Source organism: Rhamphochromis sp. 'chilingali' (assembly GCF_963969265.1).
Source record: "Rhamphochromis sp. 'chilingali' genome assembly, chromosome: 11".
NCBI classification, from domain to species: domain Eukaryota; kingdom Metazoa; phylum Chordata; class Actinopteri; order Cichliformes; family Cichlidae; genus Rhamphochromis; species Rhamphochromis sp. 'chilingali'.
The window spans coordinates 26,655,609-26,677,389 of record NC_137938.1 but is presented as its reverse complement, the minus strand read 5'-3'; the positions used below and the strand labels follow the sequence as shown (position 1 = coordinate 26,677,389).

Below are 21,781 nucleotides of genomic sequence, written 5' to 3'. Positions count from 1 at the left end.
AAAAGTATTGTACAGTGAGGTGAAGAGGCACTACAGCTTAGTTGTTCCCCCCTCCTTTGTCCTCCTGTTTCCCCTCCCTCTCCCCTCCAGAGAGGAGTTAAACAGCCTGATGGCGTGTGGGACAAAGGAGTTTTTAAGTCTGTTAGTTCTTGTCTTGGGGAGAAGCAACCTGTCACTGAACAGACTCTTCTGATTGTTTATGGCCGTGTGCAGAGGATGCCCAGCATTGTTCATAATGTCCAGCAGTTTCTTTAATGTCCTTTTCTCTGCCACTGTCACCAGAGTGTCCAGCTTCATGCCGACCACAGAGCTATGACAAATGATGACAGAGGTCAGTAATTTGCACCAGAGGTACACTTCAACTGTGAGAGACAGAATGTGAAAAAAAAATCCATGAATCCACATGGTAGGATTTGTAAAGAATTTATTCGTAAATCAGGGTGGAAAATAAGTATTTGGTCACCTCAAACAAGGAAAATCTCTGGCTCTCACAGACCTGTAACGTCTTCTGTAAGAAGCTTTTCTGTCCCCCATTCGTTACCTGTATGAATGGCACCTGTTTGAACTCATCATCTGTATAAAAGACACCTGTCCACAGCCTCAAACAGTCAGACTCCAAACTCCGCCATGGCCAAGACAAAGAGCTTTCGAAGGACACCAGGAAAAGTATTGTAGACCTGCACCAGACTGGGAAGAGTGAATCTACAATAGGCAAGCAGCTTGGTGTGAAAAAATCAACTGTGGGAGCAATCATCAGAAAATGGAAGACATACAAGACCACTGATAATCTACCTCGATCTGGGGCTCCACACAAGATCTCATCCCGTGGGGTCAAAATGATCATGAGAACGGTGAGCAAAGATCCCAGAACCACACGGGGGGACCTGGTGAATGACCTGCAGAGAGCTGGGACCAAAGTAACAAAGGTCACCATCAGTAACACACTACAACGGCAGGGAATCAAATCCCGCAGTGCCAGACGTGTTCCGCTGCTGAAGCCAGTGCATGTCCAGGCCCGTCTGAAGTTTGCCAGAAAGCACATGGATGATACAGCAGAGGATTGGGAGAATGTCATGTGGTCAGATGAAACCAAAGTAGAACTTTTTGGTATAAACTCAACTCGTCGTGTTTGGAGGAAGAAGAATACTGAGTTGCATCCCAAGAACACCATACCTACTGTGAAGCATGGGGGTGGAAACATCATGCTATGGGGCTGTTTTTCTGCCAAGGGGACAGGACGACTGATCCGTGTTAAGGACAGAATGAATGGGGCCATGTATCGTGAGATTTTGAGCCAAAACCTCCTTCCATCAGTGAGAACTTTGAAGATGAAACGAGGCTGGGTCTTCCAACATGACAATGATCCAAAACACACCGCCCGGGCAACAAAGGAGTGGCTCCGTAAGAAGCATTTGAAAGTCCTGGAGTGGCCTAGCCAGTCTCCAGACCTCAACCCCATAGAAAATCTGTGGCGGGAGTTGAAAGTCCGTGTTGCTCGGCGACAGCCCCAAAACATCACTGCTCTCGAGAAGATCTGCATGGAGGAATGGGCCAAAATACCAGCTACTGTGTGCAAACCTGGTAAAGACCTATAGTAAACGTTTGACCTCTGTTATTGCCAACAAAGGTTATGTTACAAAGTATTGAGTTGTATTTTTGTTATTGACCAAATACTTATTTTCCACCCTGATTTACGAATAAATTCTTTACAAATCCTACCATGTGAATTCATGGATTTTTTTTTCACATTCTGTCTCTCACAGTTGAAGTGTACCTCTGGTGCAAATTACTGACCTCTGTCATCATTTTAGGTGGGGGAACTTGCACAATCGGTGGCTGACTAAATACTTTTTTGCCCCACTGTATAAGATCGTAAAAAGGCTGAATGCATTGCTGTGTATCCATGGCAACGGCACCAGTCTAGTGCAATGTGTTTTTTTGTGTTTTTTTTTACAGAAGTGTGTGATGATTACAAGTGAACTCAAATGCAGTCCCTGCGGGGTTTGCCTTTTTGTATGCAGTGCTTCCTTTTTTGAGAAAAGCAATTACTGAAATCCATGTCTGTCATATCACTGAATGTGTGGGCCTATATAGGTGTACTAATGCATTAGCAGAGTGATCACTGTTTGATCTCTTTCTTCCACGTCCCAGTTTAAGACAATACGTGATCACTAGATGCACTTCCATTACTTCATATGTGCAGTTGCAGCCTCATGCACAAAAACAAATATGATCAGTTATTGCTCGCTTTATTCTTTTCATCTGAAGAAAAGTTGGTTTTTATAACACAAAACCACATTGAGGCTTTTGTTTGTGCTCTTGTGCTCTGATAAACAAATGTGAAAATAATAAGTAAATTTTTAGTGCAGGAATTGTTTTTGAATTTTTTGCCAAAGCAGTGATGTAATATTGCAACTTGAACCCATGCTGAGCATATCCAACACATGGAGATATTGTTTTTCCTTAGAAACAGTTTTATATCGGCTTGCAAAGAAACTTTATTATTTGAATACATCTGAAACCTCTTCACTGGAGCATTGGCTAAATGATTTGTCATACCCTCCATCTTAGAATTTTAAATAGGTTTTCCCTGCAGCTTAAATTGGATTATTTGAGGCAAGATTTGGTCGCACTTTATTGCTTTTCTAGGGGAAAACAAATCGATAACAGTGTGAATAATAAATATCATTGTCTATCATTTTAGAGAAACAGTGGCTTTGAGATGGAAGTATATTTTACTGTTTTTGTTTGCCTATGTTGTAGCTTTTACTGAATTCTTAAAACTTAGCATTAAACTGGGTTTAGTCAGGAGTTGTGTATTTGCTGTTTTTGGGTCCTACTGCATTGGTTTTACCTTCTATAAAACTGTTTAAAAACAATGATTAAAGTTATTAGGGTGCACACAGATTTAAAAAATGATTATTAGGAACACTCAGATTGTCAGGTCTTGTGTTTAGTAGTATTCTTTTAGCACTCTAGCCTGAATATTGAGTCTCTGCTTTTATGTATTCATTCATTTATTTGCAGAGCACTTTGCAGCAGCATTTACTAAACTGCTCATGTGCACATGCTCATTTAAATTCACAATAAATTCCAGTATAAATGTTTATGTATCTTTCTGTCTGTCTGCCTCTCTCACATGGACACCCACACCCACACACACACACACACACACACACACACACACACACACACACACACACACACACACACACACACACACACACACACACACACACCAGGGTGGTGGTTTTGTGTGTAAGGGTTGTGTTTTTCAGAGGCTATAAGCGAACTCCCTGCTTCACTGTCATGCTAACAATGATGCAGGGAGTGGGAGAAAAGCTGAGTGAGGGATGTTGTGTATGCGTGTGTGTAGCAGGTTGGAGACTGATAGCCACAACATTCATTATCCCATCAGCTCCCTTAGTAGCACCATTCACACACACAAACATATGCATTAACAAAACATGATTTTAATCACTTATTCGCTTACTCATCCACTCTTGGAGACACGTCCCACACCTTTGCCCACACCACAGCCCACACATGGATGTGAACACACAGACACACTGCTGCCGCTTAGTGTGCCGTTGTAGCTATTAGGCCTGCATCATTAAAGCTCTTCAGACTAATTATCTCCCCCGATGAGCCGAAGGTCTCAATGGGGCGACAGGGAGAGATCCAGCATGATTGACTTGGCCTATGCTTTTCTCAATGAGCCATTAGTCTAGTGCAAGGAAACAAACACACACACACACACATGTACACACACAGGCTTGTGCTAATGCACTCCATGTCAGCTTACCATATTCATTTACATCTCTGGGAAAAAGACCTGTCAGTTGTAAGGAAGCGTAATTACATGATGGAGGGATGTGAGTGTGAAGGTGTGTGTGCAGTGTGCACTTTCTCTCAGTTTGTGAATGTGCAGTTCAGTGCATGTTTGCCACTTTTTGCTTCTCAGGAGCCAGGTGCCACAGGGGAATGCAGAGAATGTAAGCTGGCGATGAGTGATGGTGACAGTTTGCCAGAGAAACAGTGCAAGGGAGAGAGAAGTCTTCCTTTACTCTACAGATATTGTACCCACCACTGATAAACTCTGTCACACCCCAGGAAAAAGATTCCCCCATATGAATCATTGTTCATTTTAATTCCCTCATTAATCAGTTTATACCACAGTGTTTGGGCAGTTAAAGATGATATTTGTTTTCAATGTGGGCCAGCCTTGCATGCATGAGTTATGAAAGCCCCGAGAGAGAGTAGGAGGTAAGGAGGACCTTTTGAAATTGGGAAATAATTTATAGAATGTAGCAGGGAGTATAGCAGGAAAGACAAGTGTAATGGTTAACTATTAATAAAGGTATGCATATTAGAGCTAACTGGGCTTAGAGAAACAATTCCACAGTCTGTTAATCAGTCAGTGATATTTATGTTACCTGCACAACTTCTGATTGTGTTGGCCTATTAAATTCTAAGTGGGAGAACAGGAAGGTGCATTTGACCTCTTCAGGCCAGGAAACTCCAAGATCTCAAGTATGTTTCTGTACAGCAAACAACTTTGCTACTTTTAAAGTTAGTTGCATTATGCCATGGTAGGAATTGGTTATGCAGTTTTATTTATGTATGTGTGTTTGTTTGTGTGATTTTGCAAATCCCAGTGATTGTGATACAAACAAAACTGAGAGCTACATAGATGACAAGTGGCTGCTTAGTTTACAGGCATTCTCTCTGGAATGAAACGATGTCATAATTACAGATATTCATCAACTTTTTATTTTGCCTCGCTGGATCCAAATTTGAATTTTTCCTTTAGTTTCTGACCAGGTACCTGCATTCACATCAACTCACTAATGAAAATAATGCTAAACCTAAACATAAATGGTAAATATGGTCCTTGAACTGGATAAGCGGAAGAAAATGAATAGATGGATGCTAAACATCACAACATTAGCTTTGTGACTGTGAAGATGTTAGCATAATTACATTAGCAGTTAGCATAAATTACCATAGTCCCTGTCCCTTACCATAGTCGCTAGCATTGCTGTGGATTCTCTGCACTGTTAAATTCTGGATAGAATATGGATATTTGTACCTTAAAAGATGCATTTGGCTCTTATCCAGCATAATATTTCAGGCATTCCTGCTCTACTAGAGATTTATATGCAAGTGGTTTAAAGGAAGTACATTTCCTGAGGCTATTTGACCCATTAACAGTAAATCTGTGTCACGTTAAGGTTGATGTTGTTTTTAGCTGGTTGACCTTGTAATATATGCCATATATATATGGCAGCACGGTGGCACGGTGGTTAGCACTGTTGCCACACAGCAAGAAGGTCCTGAGTTCAATTCCAACATCAGGCCGGGGTCTTTCTGTGTGGAGTTTGCATGTTCTCCCCGTGTTTGCGTGGGTTCTCTCCGGGTACTCCGGCTTCCTCCCACCGTCCAAAGACATGCAGCTTGAGGGGATAGGTTAATTGGAAAATCCAAATTGCCATTGTGTGAATGTGCGAGTGAATGTGAGTGCGAATGGTTGTCTGGCCCTGCGACAGACTGGCGACCTGTCCAGGGTGTACCCCGCCTCTCGCCCTATGACAGCTGGGATAGGCTCCAGCGCCCCCCGCGACCCTGAAAAGGATAAGCGGAAGCGAATGGATGGATGGATGGACCTTGTAATATCTCAACATGTTTTTTTTAAAAAAAAAACACACTTTTAACTTTTTAACTTTTGACCTGCCACATTTAGGGTGCAGTGAAGTAGTCATTAGCTGAAAATATTCTAATGCAAAAGGTTTTGTTAGTAGACGCTCATGAAAAATGTTGTATTATCTTTTCTGTTGCATGAGTTTACCGAGCCAAGCCTAATGTTTGCTTTTAATGACGTAAACCCTCTGTATATATGCCCGTTAAATCTTACTGAAAGACCTTGATTCTCTTTATTTGAAGAGAAAATTGAAGGTTGAAACTGGAGTTTACAAAGAAGGCGCAGGGTGTTTGCAAAAGCACATATGATAATCTGTTTCAGTTGACAGAGAGTTCAGGTAGCATCATTATTGATGCTTGGTGCTTCAGATCTTCAAAACACACCAGAAACCACGCCTTGTTTGGGGGTAGGTAGACTCCAAGCCTCCAGACTGCATGTTATTTAGCATTCTGTGTAGAAAACCACCTAAAATATATTTGGTGTGAAATCCCATGGGGCTTGAGGTTTGCTATATTGAGCATCCAGCCTGAGGGAATAAGTGAAGTTTCTATTGTATCAATTACAAAGGCAATTAGTGACATAGCAGCTATTACATCAATTTGGTTTCAGTCAAATCCCCCAACATTACGAACAATGGCTATCCAAATTGAAAGAAAGAAGCAAACACAAACAGCGGCTTCAAATCCCCATGCAATTAATATCACACTGCTTTCTAAAGTGACATCTCAGCTACCAAAGTCAGCCCCCCAGTTTGCTTTCTGTGTCCCACTGAGGTGGGAAAAGAGAAGGAAGGGGGGGATGAGCAACGGGAGGGAAATTTTAAGAACAGATGGCAGAGTGGCCCCTATGTTCAACTGCCTGGGTGATTATGGACACAGCTGTCAGTCACTTCACATGTAAGTGTGCGTGCGTGTGTGGGTTTGATTTTGTGTCAGTACTTGTGTCTTTGTGAGTGTATTTTGTGTGTATGTGTGTGTGCCTGTAACTCCCCCATGTGTTCTCCAGTTTCTTTGTTCTCAGTGTGTCTTGGTAATGTTGCATTGCAGCTGCGTGTTTATGGCTGTACATATTTCTGAGATATTGGTGTCTTGACAGAGCTCAAATGCCAGATCAGAGTTCAGGCAAAACATTGCAAGGAATGTAAGATTCAGGTCACCTGTCCACACTTTGACAAGCTCGCTCGCTCTCTCTCTCTCTCTCTCTCTCTCTCTCTCTCTCTCTCTCTCTCTCTCTTGCTGTGTGTGCTTCTTTATTACTGGGCTTTACCCCCATCTAGTGGTGCTTCATGTTACTGCCTTTGGATCAGTTGCATAATGTGCTGCACACCTCATTATCAGGCAAAGTAAGGTTCACTTAATTGGATTTTAGTGTCATAAATATAATTGCAGAGTTTTTAACATGTAACTGTACAGTTTGTTTTCAAAGTACAAAGTACATTTCAGTCAAAAACATAAATGTCTGCTTGCTCTTAATGACATTATGTTTACTTAATAGTTGGAAATTATTAAGTGTTAAATTGGTACAATTGCATGAAATTACGTTTGTTGGTCAGTTGTGGCACCACAGCTCCAGCAGTGAGATATAACAGTGGGATGGAGTATCATTATTATGACTAACAGTGCAATATGTACAGTTACAGAGCCAGCAAATGGAAGAACATTATAATGCATGTATAATCATGTCCCCAACCACCTGACAAATGTAATTTTAACATTTGCTCCTCTTTTAACTCTGTAAGAAAAATATATGGCTCTTTAGCTGCTAAATGTTCCACTATAATCACCAGTCGGTTTGTCTGCCTGCAGTTTAGCACAAGAAAGGTAGTGCAGTGTGAATTTATCAGATCAAAAAAGCTGTGTGCTTCAGTTTAAAACTACAGCAATGGGAAAGTGAATCAAATGCTATGGACTGTAAAAAACATAAATAAAAAAAAATGTTGATCCGAGGGAGCGGAACTGGGTTATAATTCTCTTTGGATGCTTCACTATGGGCACCATCTTTCATATTACACATTACAGAATTAGAACTGTCATTTACTTTGATCTATTATTGATATAAGTATTGACGAGCACAGCTTTAAGTTTATGATATTGAATCTGTTTTTTGTTTTTCACAGCATCAACATAACTTTCATTTTAGGGTAATGTTCTCCTCATGGACCAAAACAAACTCGCACTGCCCATTTTCTTCTGGGGAGAGAACACAACTCTCTATTGGGGCTTTTTACAGGAAACAGATGCAAATAATTTAATTAAAATGAAATCCAAATTATCTGATACTGCAAGAGACAAATGACAAATTAGAGTAAGTGGTGCAACAGAAGTCAAGGGAATGAACATAGCTGTGTGAGTGGCAGCTTCCTGAGGTTCTGGCCATGCTCACCCAGCAGTTATCTGTGACCATGAATGGGCCCCAGTATACAAACTCAGGCAAAGTGTCCATGCAAGTCTGATCATCCACAACAGGTACAGTTATGCTCCTCATGTGGTGAGTGGGCTCATCTGTTTCAGAGGGACACCCTGGATTTCTACCAGGGTGAACAATAACAATGCAGTATTTGTGGTATAATCTATGCCATCTCTTATCAAACGACCTATTTTTTGACAAAAACTTCCTTCATTTTATTCAGAACGTCTACGGATTGCTTCCTATTTTTATGCATTGCCACTTCTCTCACAAAAGCATGAGGTCTAAACCTTGAGTAAATACTATTTTCAAGGTCTACCTCTTTTAATTAGTCCTGATCACTGACTGGGCATTTTGGCAGGCAATTATAAACTCCCCTGATTAAAGAAAGCCATGATTAAAATAGAATGTTCATGCCTTGTTAAAGCAGCGATGACCAGAATAATAATGAGCTTCATAACACATACATTCCCACCTGCTGATGAACCCAACATTCCCCCAAAATATACCCACTGAATTGTGTATCTCTCCAGATTAAGCCCAAATTTTGTGCTTTCTGCTCTGAAGGTACTGCTTGTTCTCTGGTGTACTTATTTTGAAGACAGGTTTACAAAGCTCAAGTAGAATAGAAAGTAAAGAGTTCAGAGAATCACTGAGTTACAAGTTACAGGGACATCACTTGCTCTACACTTGTAAAAGCATACGTCATTTTTTAAAAATTCAGCTTTTTGCATGAAATAGACAGATAAGAAATCACATGATGATTAGGAAGCTTTAAGTGTGTCAGTAGGTGGTTTTTGTGACCTTCAGACAGAAGCTATTTCTTTATTTGATGCTAAGCTGATGTAAGCTGGCTGTTGCTTTATACTAAGTGGACACGCTTAGGAGCTTAAGAGTCTTTTACTGTATATCTTTTCAAGAAGGTAAAAAATACATTTCCCCAAATATTTTCCTGTTTGTCTGAAATCAAAGACACCAGCGGCTGAGAGCTCCTCAGTCTCATATCTTGCTGTGTCTGTTTATGGCAGTTTTTCTTCACTACAGTTTATGGTAACAAGCCATGGGCCTAAAATGAGTACTGTTTACTTTTGAACCAACTGAAACCCTATGTAACATAATATACAGCTACAGAGAGGATTAAACTGTTGCACATCGATTGTATGAGGAGGCTGGATTGAAACAAAGTCCTGACACTGTTAATTCATTCACAGATCAGGATCATGTTCCATATATATGAGTCAGATTTGGACACTGAATAGACCAGTGGGGTCTAGCAGCTGGCTTCCCTTCATAGTCTGATTACAGAAAGAAACACCAATTAGTTAATATGTCTTGTTTACCTAATCAAGAGTTCTTATCTCACTCTCAGTAAAAAAGTATATAGAAGCTCATTTCCCAAATTGTTTAAAAAAAGGAAACTCCTGGGACATTTAGCTAAAAAGCATATTTGAGGACCAGATTAAAAGGGGAAAAAACAGCTTATCTGCAGCTATGCTAAATTCTTAATGAGGGATAAAAGCAACAGTATCACTTTTAAATCCACTTACACTGATTTGCGATAGTGGAGCCCTAACCACTGCCATGGCAAGTCTCCCCAGGCAAGCAACAGGTCAGAGAAATAGGCTGCAAATAGGCAGGTTCAGCCAGATGTACAACAACTTAGACTCTGGAGAGTTGAATGGTAGGGACTGTGAATGATCCCAAAGTAACATAAATGTTCTGCTCTGTGCCTTTGTCATGTTCCCCAAGACATGCAGCGGTTTGGTAGGATGTGCAAAGGACAGAAGAGAAAATCCAATTTATTATGCTCAGGCAGACTTCTTAGGCCACTGGCAGGAATAGGCCTGTGACTGAAGAACAGTGAGCTTTAATCAGACATGAACAGCAGGCTGATGAATGTGATTTAATTAAGCAAAATCCCAATTGGGATTTGCAGCAGTTCTGTCAGCATTATTGAGGCTTTCTAACACTGACTACGTAAAACCAAAATGACAAAGCTGAATACAATGACTGATTGACTCATCTGACACAGACAGATTACACGTCCTCTTAAAATTACTTTCCCATTTCATCAAATATAATTGTTTGGTGAAATGCCGCTGAATTCATTCACTGCCATTTCCACATTGGTTTTGAATGACTTCGATTAGTGACGATAATTTCTTAACAAATCCGACCAATAAACCAAAAATTATCTTTAAGGTTTTAAGGTTTAAGGTTTTATTTGGCAAAATCATTCACTAATAAATATGTGGCTTCACAATCACCCAAGGTTACTATGCAGGATATTTGTCAGATCAATAGACATGGCAGGGTCTAGACAGAGGCTGGGACATCTTGCTGTCCCTCAGGGGAGCTTCTGTAACCCGTCAAAAAGATCAAAGAGAAAATAGAAATGTCCTTTATAATATTTATTCCCTTTATTATAGACACAAAATTGGAAATATCTACCTGTGAGCCTGAATATATGGATATAATGACCACAAGGGAAGATTCATGCTATACATATTCTTTGCAGTTTTCTCCTGTATAGGCACTTTGATCAGTCCTTATTTTATTTTTTTATATATCTGCAAGCTTTTTAGGGTTCAGTTGGAGGAACAGACTGCTTTATCACTTTCCAGCACCACTTCCTGCTCAGCTGTAACCTTTGTAACAATGTTATCAGTTCATTTAGGGTGATATACTTTCCTTCCTGTGCCAATTTGTTGCTTTCCTGAAAACCATAAAAAGACTCTTGCCTGTGGTTTATCACATTTTTTATTCAGATGTAACAGATTCTAGTTACAGTTTTTGTGTTCTTTGGTCAAGTTAATATCTTTTATAACATACAAGACCTGCAGGACAGGCTCTTTTGGCTCAGTGGGCAATATTAAAGCCATTTTTTAAGGTTAGGCCATGCTAAGTGGACTCTATAGCGGTCAGTGGTGTCATAGATAAATGGGAAAAGCTTTTGCAATAGTACAAGAAGTAATAAAAAAAAAGAAAAAGTAAAAAAAAAAAAAAAGACAATACGACTGGATTCCCGCTTCTGTTTATAAATGGAATATTTATCATATCATTTCAAAACCCTTAAAATACTGCATGGCCTCTTGGGAAAACAAAATGTGTTTATAATTTTATTTTGTCCTTTAAGTCTATAAAAAGATATCAGATTTGTTTTATCAGTTAATAACATGATCATGTGTAGATATTTATAAAAATCTAAAAGATGGAGATCTCACACAGCTTGTTAATGTTTCATGAACTTTGTTTTGTGGAAAAAAATCAACATTCCAGGCAAGCAAATCACTGACTGATGAAATGTGAATGTATGTTTTGCAGACATTATAAAACAGCTTTAGAGGTATTCAATATGGTCAGTGTTATTCAGCTGTCTGATGTTTAATTAATAGGTACAGTTGACTTTTTTTTTTGTTTGACATACAAACATTTGATATGCATTTTAATTATCAATACATGTTTAAAGCAAGTGGAAACAGATTTTTTCCAAATAAAAGCTGGAATTGAAGTTCCTGCATTTGAAGCCACCAGCCAGCCGGGGCCTTTCTGTGAGGAGTTTGCATGTTCTGCCTGTGCCTGCATGAATTCTCATTGAGTACTTCAGCTTCCTTGCACAGTCCAGAGACATGTGTGTTAGGCTAATTGGAGATTGTAAATTCTGCTGGGAATCACTGCTCGTTTCTATGTGTTAATAACCCTGCAATTGACTGGCAACCTGTCCAGACTGTCACCTGCCTTCACCTTATGTCACCTATGATAGGCTGCTCCCATTATGTGAGCCTCAATTGGACAAGAAGGTTAAGAAAACTAATGGATAGAGGAGAAAACACTGCAGAATGCAGCTCCTTTCAAGCTCCTCCACTCTGGACAGATCTGTATGCATGTTCAGTTGCAACTCAAGGATCTGAAACCATTATTTTAATATTAATATTTGTCTATTCTTTTTGTTCCAGTGATTATAGTCATTGTAGATGAACCAGGAGTGGTAGTGTTGGATCACTGTAGTCCTTAAAACCCACACAAATGTGTAATTTGTTCTGTGCTTCTCTGATGCAGTTTAGATCCTTTGCAACGACTACACAAGACAAGATTCTTTAAAGCAGATTTTTTTTTGCTTGGTTTGTTTCTGTTGGTAATAGCTTCAGAAGAAGCCGCATGTTGTAGATTTGTGCATTAATTAAAAATCACTTGCTCTTGCATCACTGATTGTCAGTATCCATAAAACAAACTTCAGAGTCTTTGTTGTTTATTCATCTCTGTCAATTTCCCGCCGCTCACATTTTGCATGTTGTTTCTTTTCATCCATTATTAATTACAACAGAAGCCTCTGTTCTTGTGCTGCCTGAGCCGATAAAAGTCTCGTGTCTCACTGCAGATTCGTTCAGACAAAATCACGACCTTTTGCATCACTGAGTTGAAAGATGACACCGATCTTACACAAACAGACGGGGGCAAAATGGGCTGAATTTACTACATCAAACACTTCACAAAAATACCATGTACCAACCACAGACACCTGTTTATGTTTTTTTCAGTATAAATATTTTATTTCAAGATATAACAAACTGAAAATTTATTCAGAGATGCCATGGTGGTAGCAGATCTTAAAATGCTCCCTTTCTTGTGCTTGCCAAATTCTCATGTCCATTTTCTCATTCCAAGCTCTTAGTTGTTTTTCAAAGGGCTAAAGTCCCCATTGGGTGGTTATCATTATTTACCTCCAATGCAGTGGATTGAGAAAGTGCTACAAAATGCACCTCGTCCATTGTGTTAGAGAGTTTGACACTTGCGTGTGGGGAGAGTATCGCCAAGGACAGAATGTAAAATGAATTCTGAACCTTTCTTGTGTAGGTTGAAAGTCCTTACACAACCATGTAACGTTGTGGAGGTCATTGGATAACTTTTTTTTCACTATTAATGGTGAAAAATATGGTAAAGCTGGTCCTGTGCAATGCCAAGATAGGTGCTCATAATGTTGGAAGTTTCAGTGTAAAGATTCCTGTGGTAAAAACACAGAATGAGAGCAGTTATAGATTAAAATGAAAGTTTTTTTGAATTCATCTTAATATCAAAATGTCTTACTTTGCCTTCTCCTCCAGCTTCAGGCCTTTGATCTGTTCCAGGTAATCACTGGCAGTGTTGACCGCACCTGCATAATAGGACTTGACAGTATCTGTTATTTTTGTGATGGTCCCTTGCTCTTCCTCATCAACCTGCCTCGGCACACGGAAGCTTTCAGCACCTATGCAAAAACAGGCCACATTAGTTAGAGGGTTAAAGACACGAGAGGCAAAAAAGACAGAGAAGAAGAAAAGTCTTTCACCCTAATGTCTTCACTTAAAACAAAACTTCATTTCCTGCTAAAGATGGTATGTCAATGCATTCAATAGCTTTTCTATATCAGAATATGTGATGTGAATTTCAGTTTTAACCAAAATGAAAAACAAAAACATATCATTTAGTCATCTGGTTTGTATCCATTTTCTTGAACTGAATGTGCTCATTATTACTCTGTAGAGATCTCGCTTATGTTACAAACAGGTTAGGATTGAAAAGCTTAAAGTTTTATTATCACTGATTCATAAAAACCTCCTGGTATATTATATATTTGTGTTGTTGGTTTTACTCTCTGAGGACAAACTTACTGAGTGCAAAAAGTGCAACAAGCACAGTGATGACCAGCAGCTTATTCATGGTCCTTGGATCTGTGAGGAAAAAAAACATTTGAAGCTTCCTTCTTTCCATCCACTAGGGTGAGACATTGTCCAAGATTTACCCACTCATCCAGCCGATGTGTTTGTTACATTAACTGTGCATATATGTTGTTTTAGTCCACTTCTAACATTAAAACACAGAAGATCTCCCCAAATCTCCCAAACGGTTAGGTCATCTTTTGGCTTTTTCTCATATACAGTGAAACAGCATGCGTCTATTTTAAAACTGCTCAGTAAATGAATCAAAAGTGTTGGTACTCACTCTATTCCTCTTCAGAAGTGACTGTGAAAAGAAAAAAAGTAAGAGGTAGTGCCGGCCCAGCTTGTTTATATAGGAGTGTAAAAGTGGTGACTTGTTGCTCTCAGAGCCAAAGTGCACTCTGTGGGAGATAAACCTGGACTGCTGTCAGCTGTGCGTTTTTTTGGAGTGGTTCATCATTGTGTCTTGATAAAGCAGATATTGGGATAATGCAAATACAAGGATAGTGAATAAAGCATGACAAGGTACTTATAACAGTGGTAGCACAGCTGTGGTTAGGAGTGACTTTCATAGTATAGACTGAAAACAGCATTGTAGAAGAATACTGACAAATAAATGTGGCCCAGTCAATTCTTTTCCATTGATAAGGTCAGTATCAGCAGACTGTTACTCCTTGCGCTGTTCACAGTCTACATAAGGAGGCACTTTAGATTTGTATAACAAGACTCAGTCATTCATGACACACTGCAACAGTCCCAAGTCCTTTTAAAATGGTCCAAAGTCTAAAGTGTGCTGAACACGTCACCCACACTGATTCTGGTTATGAAACAGTTAGGCCGCATTAATGAATATATGGTGTTGCATTGAAAACTCTTAAGAATTTATTTATTTTAGGTTTTTTTTAGAACAAAAAACAATCTCTTTCCACTCGTCTCTTCAAAAACCTTCAGGAAAGGAGAAGTTTGGTCACAGTTACATGCGGAAAACATTGAATCCCCGTCTTGATTCTTCTCAATTTGAAATGAAAATACAAGTCTAAAGCCGGCTGTTCATGTTATGTTGTTTTGTTCTCATGTGCTCTTTATTTCCTATTTTCCCTAATAATTATAACATAATTATAATATTCATTCTTGAGACAAAATCTGTCTTTTTAGCCTTGAGGCTGTGGTTATATATTAAAGTAAATATTGTGGCTCTGGGTAATAAGTGACAGTTTCTTGCTTGCCATCGGTGAACATTTGGTGAACAGAATTCAGAGTCCAGACAGCTTTGTCAATATCAGTCACATGCTTCTTTTTTTTTTGTTTGTTTTTTAGCCAGAGTAAAAACAATTTTATGAGGAAACAATTTCAAATAAAATTCTGACCTACGGAAATATTTGTGAGATGTTAGATCTCTTTTTGGAGAAGACAGAATTTGCCAGAATTCACGAGGGGACAGGTTTAAAAACATTTCAGTTTGTGCTGGGAATAATTGTTAATGTGACAAAAAAAAACTGAGTTAAGAGCTTTCTCCTGCGATGTCTACATGTTGATAGAGGCCTAAGTAAACATTCAATCCAATCATGTGTTCCAGTCTCACATGTCATGTTGTGTGCGACCCCAAGAACTCAGGTCAGTTGAGTGCAGCTGTGGGCAGCAGTGGGGTTCAAACTGTTTGAGAATTTGCACTTTTGATTCAATCCAACTGAATAAACGCTGTGATGGCTCATCTCGGCATGGTTATTGCTGTAGCTGAAAATAACGTTGGTGTATCATTGCATTATAAATTCAATCAGTGATTTCTGCTATCATGCCGTGAACGCAGGAAGAGTATTTGTTTGCTGCTCATATGAGTAGAATAAGGCAGATATTCCACATGTTCTTGCAAAGTGCTATTCAACAGGAAACCTGTATCAATATTCAAATTATGGAAAGTTAATTCAAATAAAAACGTCTGAGATTATTGTACAGTTCTCTTTAGTAATTCTAGGTTAACAATCAATTTATGTAAAGATACAAAAGACACATTAATAATGTGTTTTCAGTATTTCTGGCACTAAAAAAAGTTTTCATATGGGATTATACAAATTCACTACTCAGGGGACAGAGTTTGACTTATTTCAGGGTATTAATGATATTATTAGCTTGTGTTTAAAGCACCAGCTTTTCATTATATTTCCAGTTTTATCAAGGGGACAGCTCACTGCAAAACCACAGTGAGTAAAAAATAAACCCATGGTGTTTAATTGAGTTTTCTTTTTAAATTTATGTTGTAATAAATAATGTGTTTTCTTCATAATTAAAAGTATGAAATGTATGAAAAAACTCTATACATACTTTAAAAGATACATTAGAAGATTATGAAATAACAGAATTATCAAAGCCTAGAACTTTTTCCTTGTATCATAACAGGAGAGGATCTGAGTGTATATGAAGAAACATATTTCACAGAGTTTTCACTTCATTTTATTGAACACGCCCACATTACATACACAGTCACACACAAACTCTGGTTAGTGTTTCAAACATAAAATACTGTACATGCTCAATTTGCATATGTGGTGTTGACATGTTTTTCATGGTTTTAACTCTGCATGATTGGACAAGTATTTTGATTTAAAAGAGGCAAAGAATAGTATTTGTATTCTTCTTCTCCGGTGTAGTTACTATGACCTATCATCTAACAAGGGCTGCTGAGAGGCAGTTTGCTCCAGTTGGTCTTCTTTACTCAGCGGGCAGGACTTCGTCCAGGATTGATTTAGCGTGGTCAATGCCCCTGCCCAGGGTGATGCCAATGTGGGGGCGCAGGTAGTGTTCATAGACACCCAGTGCTGCTGTACGAGCCTTGTCCACTAAGGGAATTGCTTCCTGACCGATAGCACTGATGAAAAGAGGAAAAATGGATGATTTTAAAAGTATCCATGATTAAAGAATTTACCAAATAAATCAACAAAACCATAAAAACTGTCTGTATGTGTTTGTGCTGAAATTGTGAAATCTAAATGTTAATTAAGTAGCATCTAATAGCAAATTATGTTTCAAGTAATGACATTAGCAGCTTACAAAGGTTTATTTTCTTTTGGAGCCGCCTGTGAAACATTAAGCGTTACTAGGATAGTTATAGGTGAAAACTTACGAGGCAACTTTCACAAAGGCTTGGTACTCAGGCTTGCTCTGCAGATTTTCAGCAAATTCCCTGACATCCTGTGAACGCTCATTGTCACGTAAGCCCTCCACAACGGGAGTGGCAGCAGCGTGCACCTTGTTGTAAAAATTCATCAGTCTCTTCATGAATGTGGCTTTGTGGGTGTTATATAACTCAACCATTTCTGGCGATGGTTCGGGAAGTGCACACAGGCTCATAGAGACTGGAAGGCAACAGAGTTGAGATTTTTAGAGAGAGAGATGAGAACTAGTACTATTAAAACAGTTGCAAGTAAATTCAATAATTACTGGTGTATACACATGTTAAAAAGAGACAACAAAAAAGATTAATTGTTGCACTGGGAAATTTCACTAAACTGTTTGGGGGTTAGTGTGTAAATTTTTATTTAAAAGCCAAATAAAAACTGTCCCACATATCTTGGCACCTCACTCTCAGTATCAGAGTTCCTTGGTCAGTATTTACATTTGAAATTTTTCTGCTACAGCAGCTCACTATATTATAAAATTAAGCACTTGTGTTGCATGTCAGCTACATATAAATACATGCAATATTCATCCATGGCGCAGTGTTCATTAAATCCCTGAGTGCAATAAAAGCATGTTAGACTGGGCCAATCAAACATCATTAAAAACAGTCACATCAAACTCAATTTAACTTAACTGTTACAGAACATTTAAGGTTTACAGGGTGACTTACCCTGCAGCACCAAGATCAGTGCAAAAACATATTTTGCATTCATTTCTGAAAGACAAAAGAAGAAAAAGCAAATGAAATTCACATTTCAACTTATTGAATTGTTTTCATATTTTATCAACTTAAGATCATGAACAAGGTGATTAAATTGCTAACATTTAAAGCAAAACTGCATTTCCTAAATATTTCACGAAAAGCTGTTTTAGTGAAATCTACTCTGTAGTTGCAGAAGAGAAGCTGCAAGGGCAGCTGCAGGAAGAAAAAGGGATTACCTGCTGTTGCGTTGGATGCACAGATCCGAGAAGTGACAGTCTTCTCTCAAACCGAGTTGTCTGTAACTCAGAGCGCACATCTGGACAGGAAGATATAGGGGGGGACTGCAAACAAACGTCATCTGATGAGCATACACACACATGCTTGCATGCACATGCACGCAAACACACACACACATACACCTACACAAAGTCCAGTGTATGTGACAATCTTTAAATACAGAATGTGGAAATATGGCTTAGTTGTTATGTAATCTTTCTGAAATGTACGTTTATCCTTATCCATATGGCAGGATGCACTGTGGCACTGTGGAAGTTGCATGTTTGCAGAATGTCATAACAATTACACCTCATTTTATAGAAAAAACTAAAGCAGCTCGTGTGTCTGTATCTGTTATGACAAAAGATAATGTTAACTGTATTGGCTCTTGATAATCAGCACTTTTTTAACAGCAGATTTTATAGTGTGTACTCAGATATTGGTGTCAAATGGTCAACAGGTCAAACTTTCAGAACCTGCCCCAACGCATTGTACTGAGCAATGGCTGCTGGGCATTCTGCCCTCACCTTTCACCCTAATACCCTGCCAGCAATGTGATCAGTTCTCTTTTCAATAGTGTTTTAAAAAGGTTTCTCCTTCACCCTTCATCTCACTGTTTTCTTTTTCTTTTTAACCTTATTTTTCACATATCCACATGCATCCATTTAATGCTTGAGATTTGTTTTACTTGTCGATTAATGCACCTGTGTGTGACTTGTACTCACGTAATCAAGAAGACAAGCTTTTCAGCTTCGATTAAAACCAAAACCAAAATGTTGGTTAATCGGATTCAGTTGGTGTGCTCTTTGTTTAATAACAACCAAACAAATACAAAAACTCTAAAACCTGCAGCAGAGGCAAACAGATATGTTGTACGGATATTTATTAACAACTCATTTGATTTTTTTATGCATCATACATTAGTACAAGCCTAATGATAAACATTAAATTATGATCACTTCAGCAGTAAAGCCATGACGTTTAGTAAGAATACTGATTTACTCAGTTGAGTGAGTTAATCAACTTGAGTTGTGTTAAACGGTGTGTAGTGGCCGATGGTAGTCTGAATCCTCTCCCACACTGAGCTTTTGACACCAGAGGCCCATTCAACATAGCTGTCAGTCACCGGTTGAATGTGGTCTTCATAATAAGCACCAGCAAAGCCTTGTGTTAGTGCCCCAAGCGCCAGGATTTTATTTTTGGCTGCCCTGTGAGATAAAAGCAGCAAAGTACATATAATACACAAATAAATATGTTATTGTGCAAACATTTTGACACAATAATTCTGATAATTTACTGATCATTTACAAAGAGTTCTAGTCTGAACTTATGAATGAACTGCATTCAGTGGTCAACAGGGTTTTTTTTTCTGAAATACCTGACCCTCTCTGCCAGCTTCTGCAGCAGTCCTGGTGAGTCAGGTTCTTTTGTGGGCTCTATTTGGGCCAGAAGTGGCCCACATGCTGCAAAGAAAGATGCTTGTCAGTCAATTAGAACAAAACAAAACGTGATCAGAAATGACAGAATCAATACTGAAGATAGTATAAAGTCATACCTTGCATTAGTAAGAAAAGACTGAAAAGAAGTGCTTTCGTATGGGGCTGTCATGGAGAATTAAAAAAAAAACATACATCATAACACTTCATGATATTGTTATTAATATAACAGAACTCTTTGTCCGCACAGTCCATATGCAGTTCACATTGGATGCAAAAACAACAAAGTTCTCAGCAGATTATATCAAAACATACTGGTTCTTTGTCTTTGACAGCTACAAGAAAAACACAGATTTCAAAATAAAATTTGTCAGTTTGTGCATTGTCATTAAAACTACCATGATCAAAAGAATATATTTTACCATTTCCTCTGGCTCTGGTCAGCAGGAGTTAAACGAACCAAATGTTATCTGGCCACTTTATTTGTATTTGGTAACCTTGGCAATGTGAACATTGGTCCTGATCGGATGATCATTCATCAGGTTTTTTTTTTTTTCTTTGATTCACCGGTAGCAAATCAACAAGTCTTATTATGGTTTTATTTTCTCCCTAATTTGACTTTGAAAAGTTTTGTTGTCTTAGCTAAAAAAAAACACTCACATCTGACAGGGCATTCAAAGACATTTGAGTTAAGTTTTAGTTGAGGTAGTTAGTTTTATACCTTTTTGAAAGATGGAACTTTTACTTGTTTAGGAAAAATTGGTTTAATCCATTTAACACAGATCTACCATTTACAATGTGTTATGATTTGTCTTTCATGTTAAGTATCACTGTGTTACAATATGAATGTTAGTAAAATCTAATTTTTTAAAATAAAGTCCCAAACTCTTGGGATCTTTTACTAATCAACCAAAGCTGAGTTCCACCACTGAGCAAATACACTTTGGTTTAGGTATCTCTATTTTTGGCAGACGTTGATATGCGCTGTATTTACAGAGAAGTCAAAGTCTGTCTTACAGCACCACAGATTTTAAGTAAAAATCTGGAGCAAAAGGTTCCGATAGACAAACATTTTCAGCTAAGCGAAGCATTTCTGTGGGCAGAGTCCACCATAAAATTGATTTTGTGTCGCAGTCCTCAGAGTCTGCTCTTCCATATGGAAACAGCTCAGCACTAATGTTCAGATTATGTTTCATAAGAGCACTGTACTCACAAACCTGGTCTTGCAGCTGTCTAAATATGCTGGATCAAAATTCTGTTGCCCTTGTCTTTAAACTGCTTTATGTTAAACATCTGGACAGTACAAAGAAAACATTGTGTATGTGTGTCCCTGAAAAGGCTGCAACTTAGCAAAAAAACAGAAGAAAAACTATTACAATGCAGAAAAAGGCCTGTTCATAAGGTACACCAAGATAAAAGTGATGTATAAACAGCGTTGCAAAAGATCTCACCTTCAAGAACATCAAAGCTTTGAAACTTTACCTGACATTACCTTAAAGTGAAACTAATTTCACAACAATTTCAAACAGGTGATATCAATTGCGTGCCCATGTCTGCACCAGCAGCTGACCTCTGTCAGGTTGTTCTCTTCAGGGAAACAGAAATCAATGAACTGGAACAACTTGCTGATTATTAACTCATCATAAACAGTGGCTTTATCCCAGGTGTTGTGAAATGCACAAAGCCATGTTGGCACTTGACCTTTGCTTCAAATTACTGACACAAATGGATTAATATCTATTAGATGTTACTTGGTAGCCTTTGAAAAAACTAGTCAGATTTTTAGTGGCCATTGGTAGACAAATACATAATTCTCCAAATTTACTTAGACATTCCACATATGTTAATAGTAGGTAATTAAAGAAGTTCATATAACAGTGTTTAGGCCTGGATTCTGGAAGTACTTCAAAGGTGGTTCACAGACCTTTTGTTGTTTTTAGAATGGACAAAATTGGAATAGCGTAGTTATGTGTTTCTATAAAAAACAAAAATAATCTGAGCAGACACTTTGAAATGATGTATCAAAACAATATTGCCTTTAGTCACTTGATACTCCAACCAGTTTTTTTTTCCATTTATCTATTTATTTATTTTAATCAAGTTGACAGTCTCTGGCACTTGATTGAGATATATTTTAGATAAACAGGGCACGGTGGTTAGCACTGTTGCTGCACAGCAAGAAGGTCCTGAGTTCAATTCCACCCTCAGGCCGGGGTCTTTCTGTGTGGAGTTTGCATGTTCTCCCTGTGTTTGCTTGGGTTCCCTCCGGGTACTCCGGCATCCTCCCACCGTCCAAAGACATGCAGTTTGTGGGGTTCGGTTAATTGATTAATCCAAATTGCCCATAGGTGTGAATGCGGGAGTGAATGTGAGCGTGGCTGGTTGTCTG

General features: G+C 38.6%; 3 protein-coding genes across 3 annotated transcripts; all 3 read right to left on the bottom strand.

The window, feature by feature from the left end:
* Positions 1 to 12,629: 12,629 nt before the first annotated feature.
* Positions 12,630 to 14,160, bottom strand: apoc2 (apolipoprotein C-II). The gene is made up of 4 exons (XM_080896523.1): positions 14,087 to 14,160; positions 13,756 to 13,815; positions 13,193 to 13,352; positions 12,630 to 13,109 (listed from the first exon to the last, which is right to left on the bottom strand). The coding sequence occupies exons 2-4, from the start codon at positions 13,802 to 13,804 to the stop codon at positions 13,025 to 13,027; spliced, it is 294 nt and encodes a 97-aa protein (XP_080752649.1). The 5' UTR covers positions 13,805 to 13,815; positions 14,087 to 14,160; the 3' UTR covers positions 12,630 to 13,024.
* Positions 14,161 to 16,235: 2,075 nt separating this feature from the next.
* On the bottom strand, positions 16,236 to 18,025 carry apoa2 (apolipoprotein A-II). The gene is made up of 4 exons (XM_080897038.1): positions 17,917 to 18,025; positions 17,648 to 17,692; positions 16,922 to 17,153; positions 16,236 to 16,666 (listed from the first exon to the last, which is right to left on the bottom strand). Exons 2-4 carry the CDS (start codon positions 17,688 to 17,690, stop codon positions 16,510 to 16,512), a joined length of 432 nt encoding a protein of 143 aa, XP_080753164.1. The 5' UTR covers positions 17,691 to 17,692; positions 17,917 to 18,025; the 3' UTR covers positions 16,236 to 16,509.
* A 911-nt stretch (positions 18,026 to 18,936) lies between these two features.
* apoc4 (apolipoprotein C-IV) lies at positions 18,937 to 20,972 on the bottom strand. The gene is made up of 4 exons (XM_080896811.1): positions 20,885 to 20,972; positions 19,512 to 19,557; positions 19,335 to 19,419; positions 18,937 to 19,164 (listed from the first exon to the last, which is right to left on the bottom strand). The coding sequence occupies exons 2-4, from the start codon at positions 19,516 to 19,518 to the stop codon at positions 18,972 to 18,974; spliced, it is 285 nt and encodes a 94-aa protein (XP_080752937.1). The 5' UTR covers positions 19,519 to 19,557; positions 20,885 to 20,972; the 3' UTR covers positions 18,937 to 18,971.
* Positions 20,973 to 21,781: the final 809 nt, after the last annotated feature.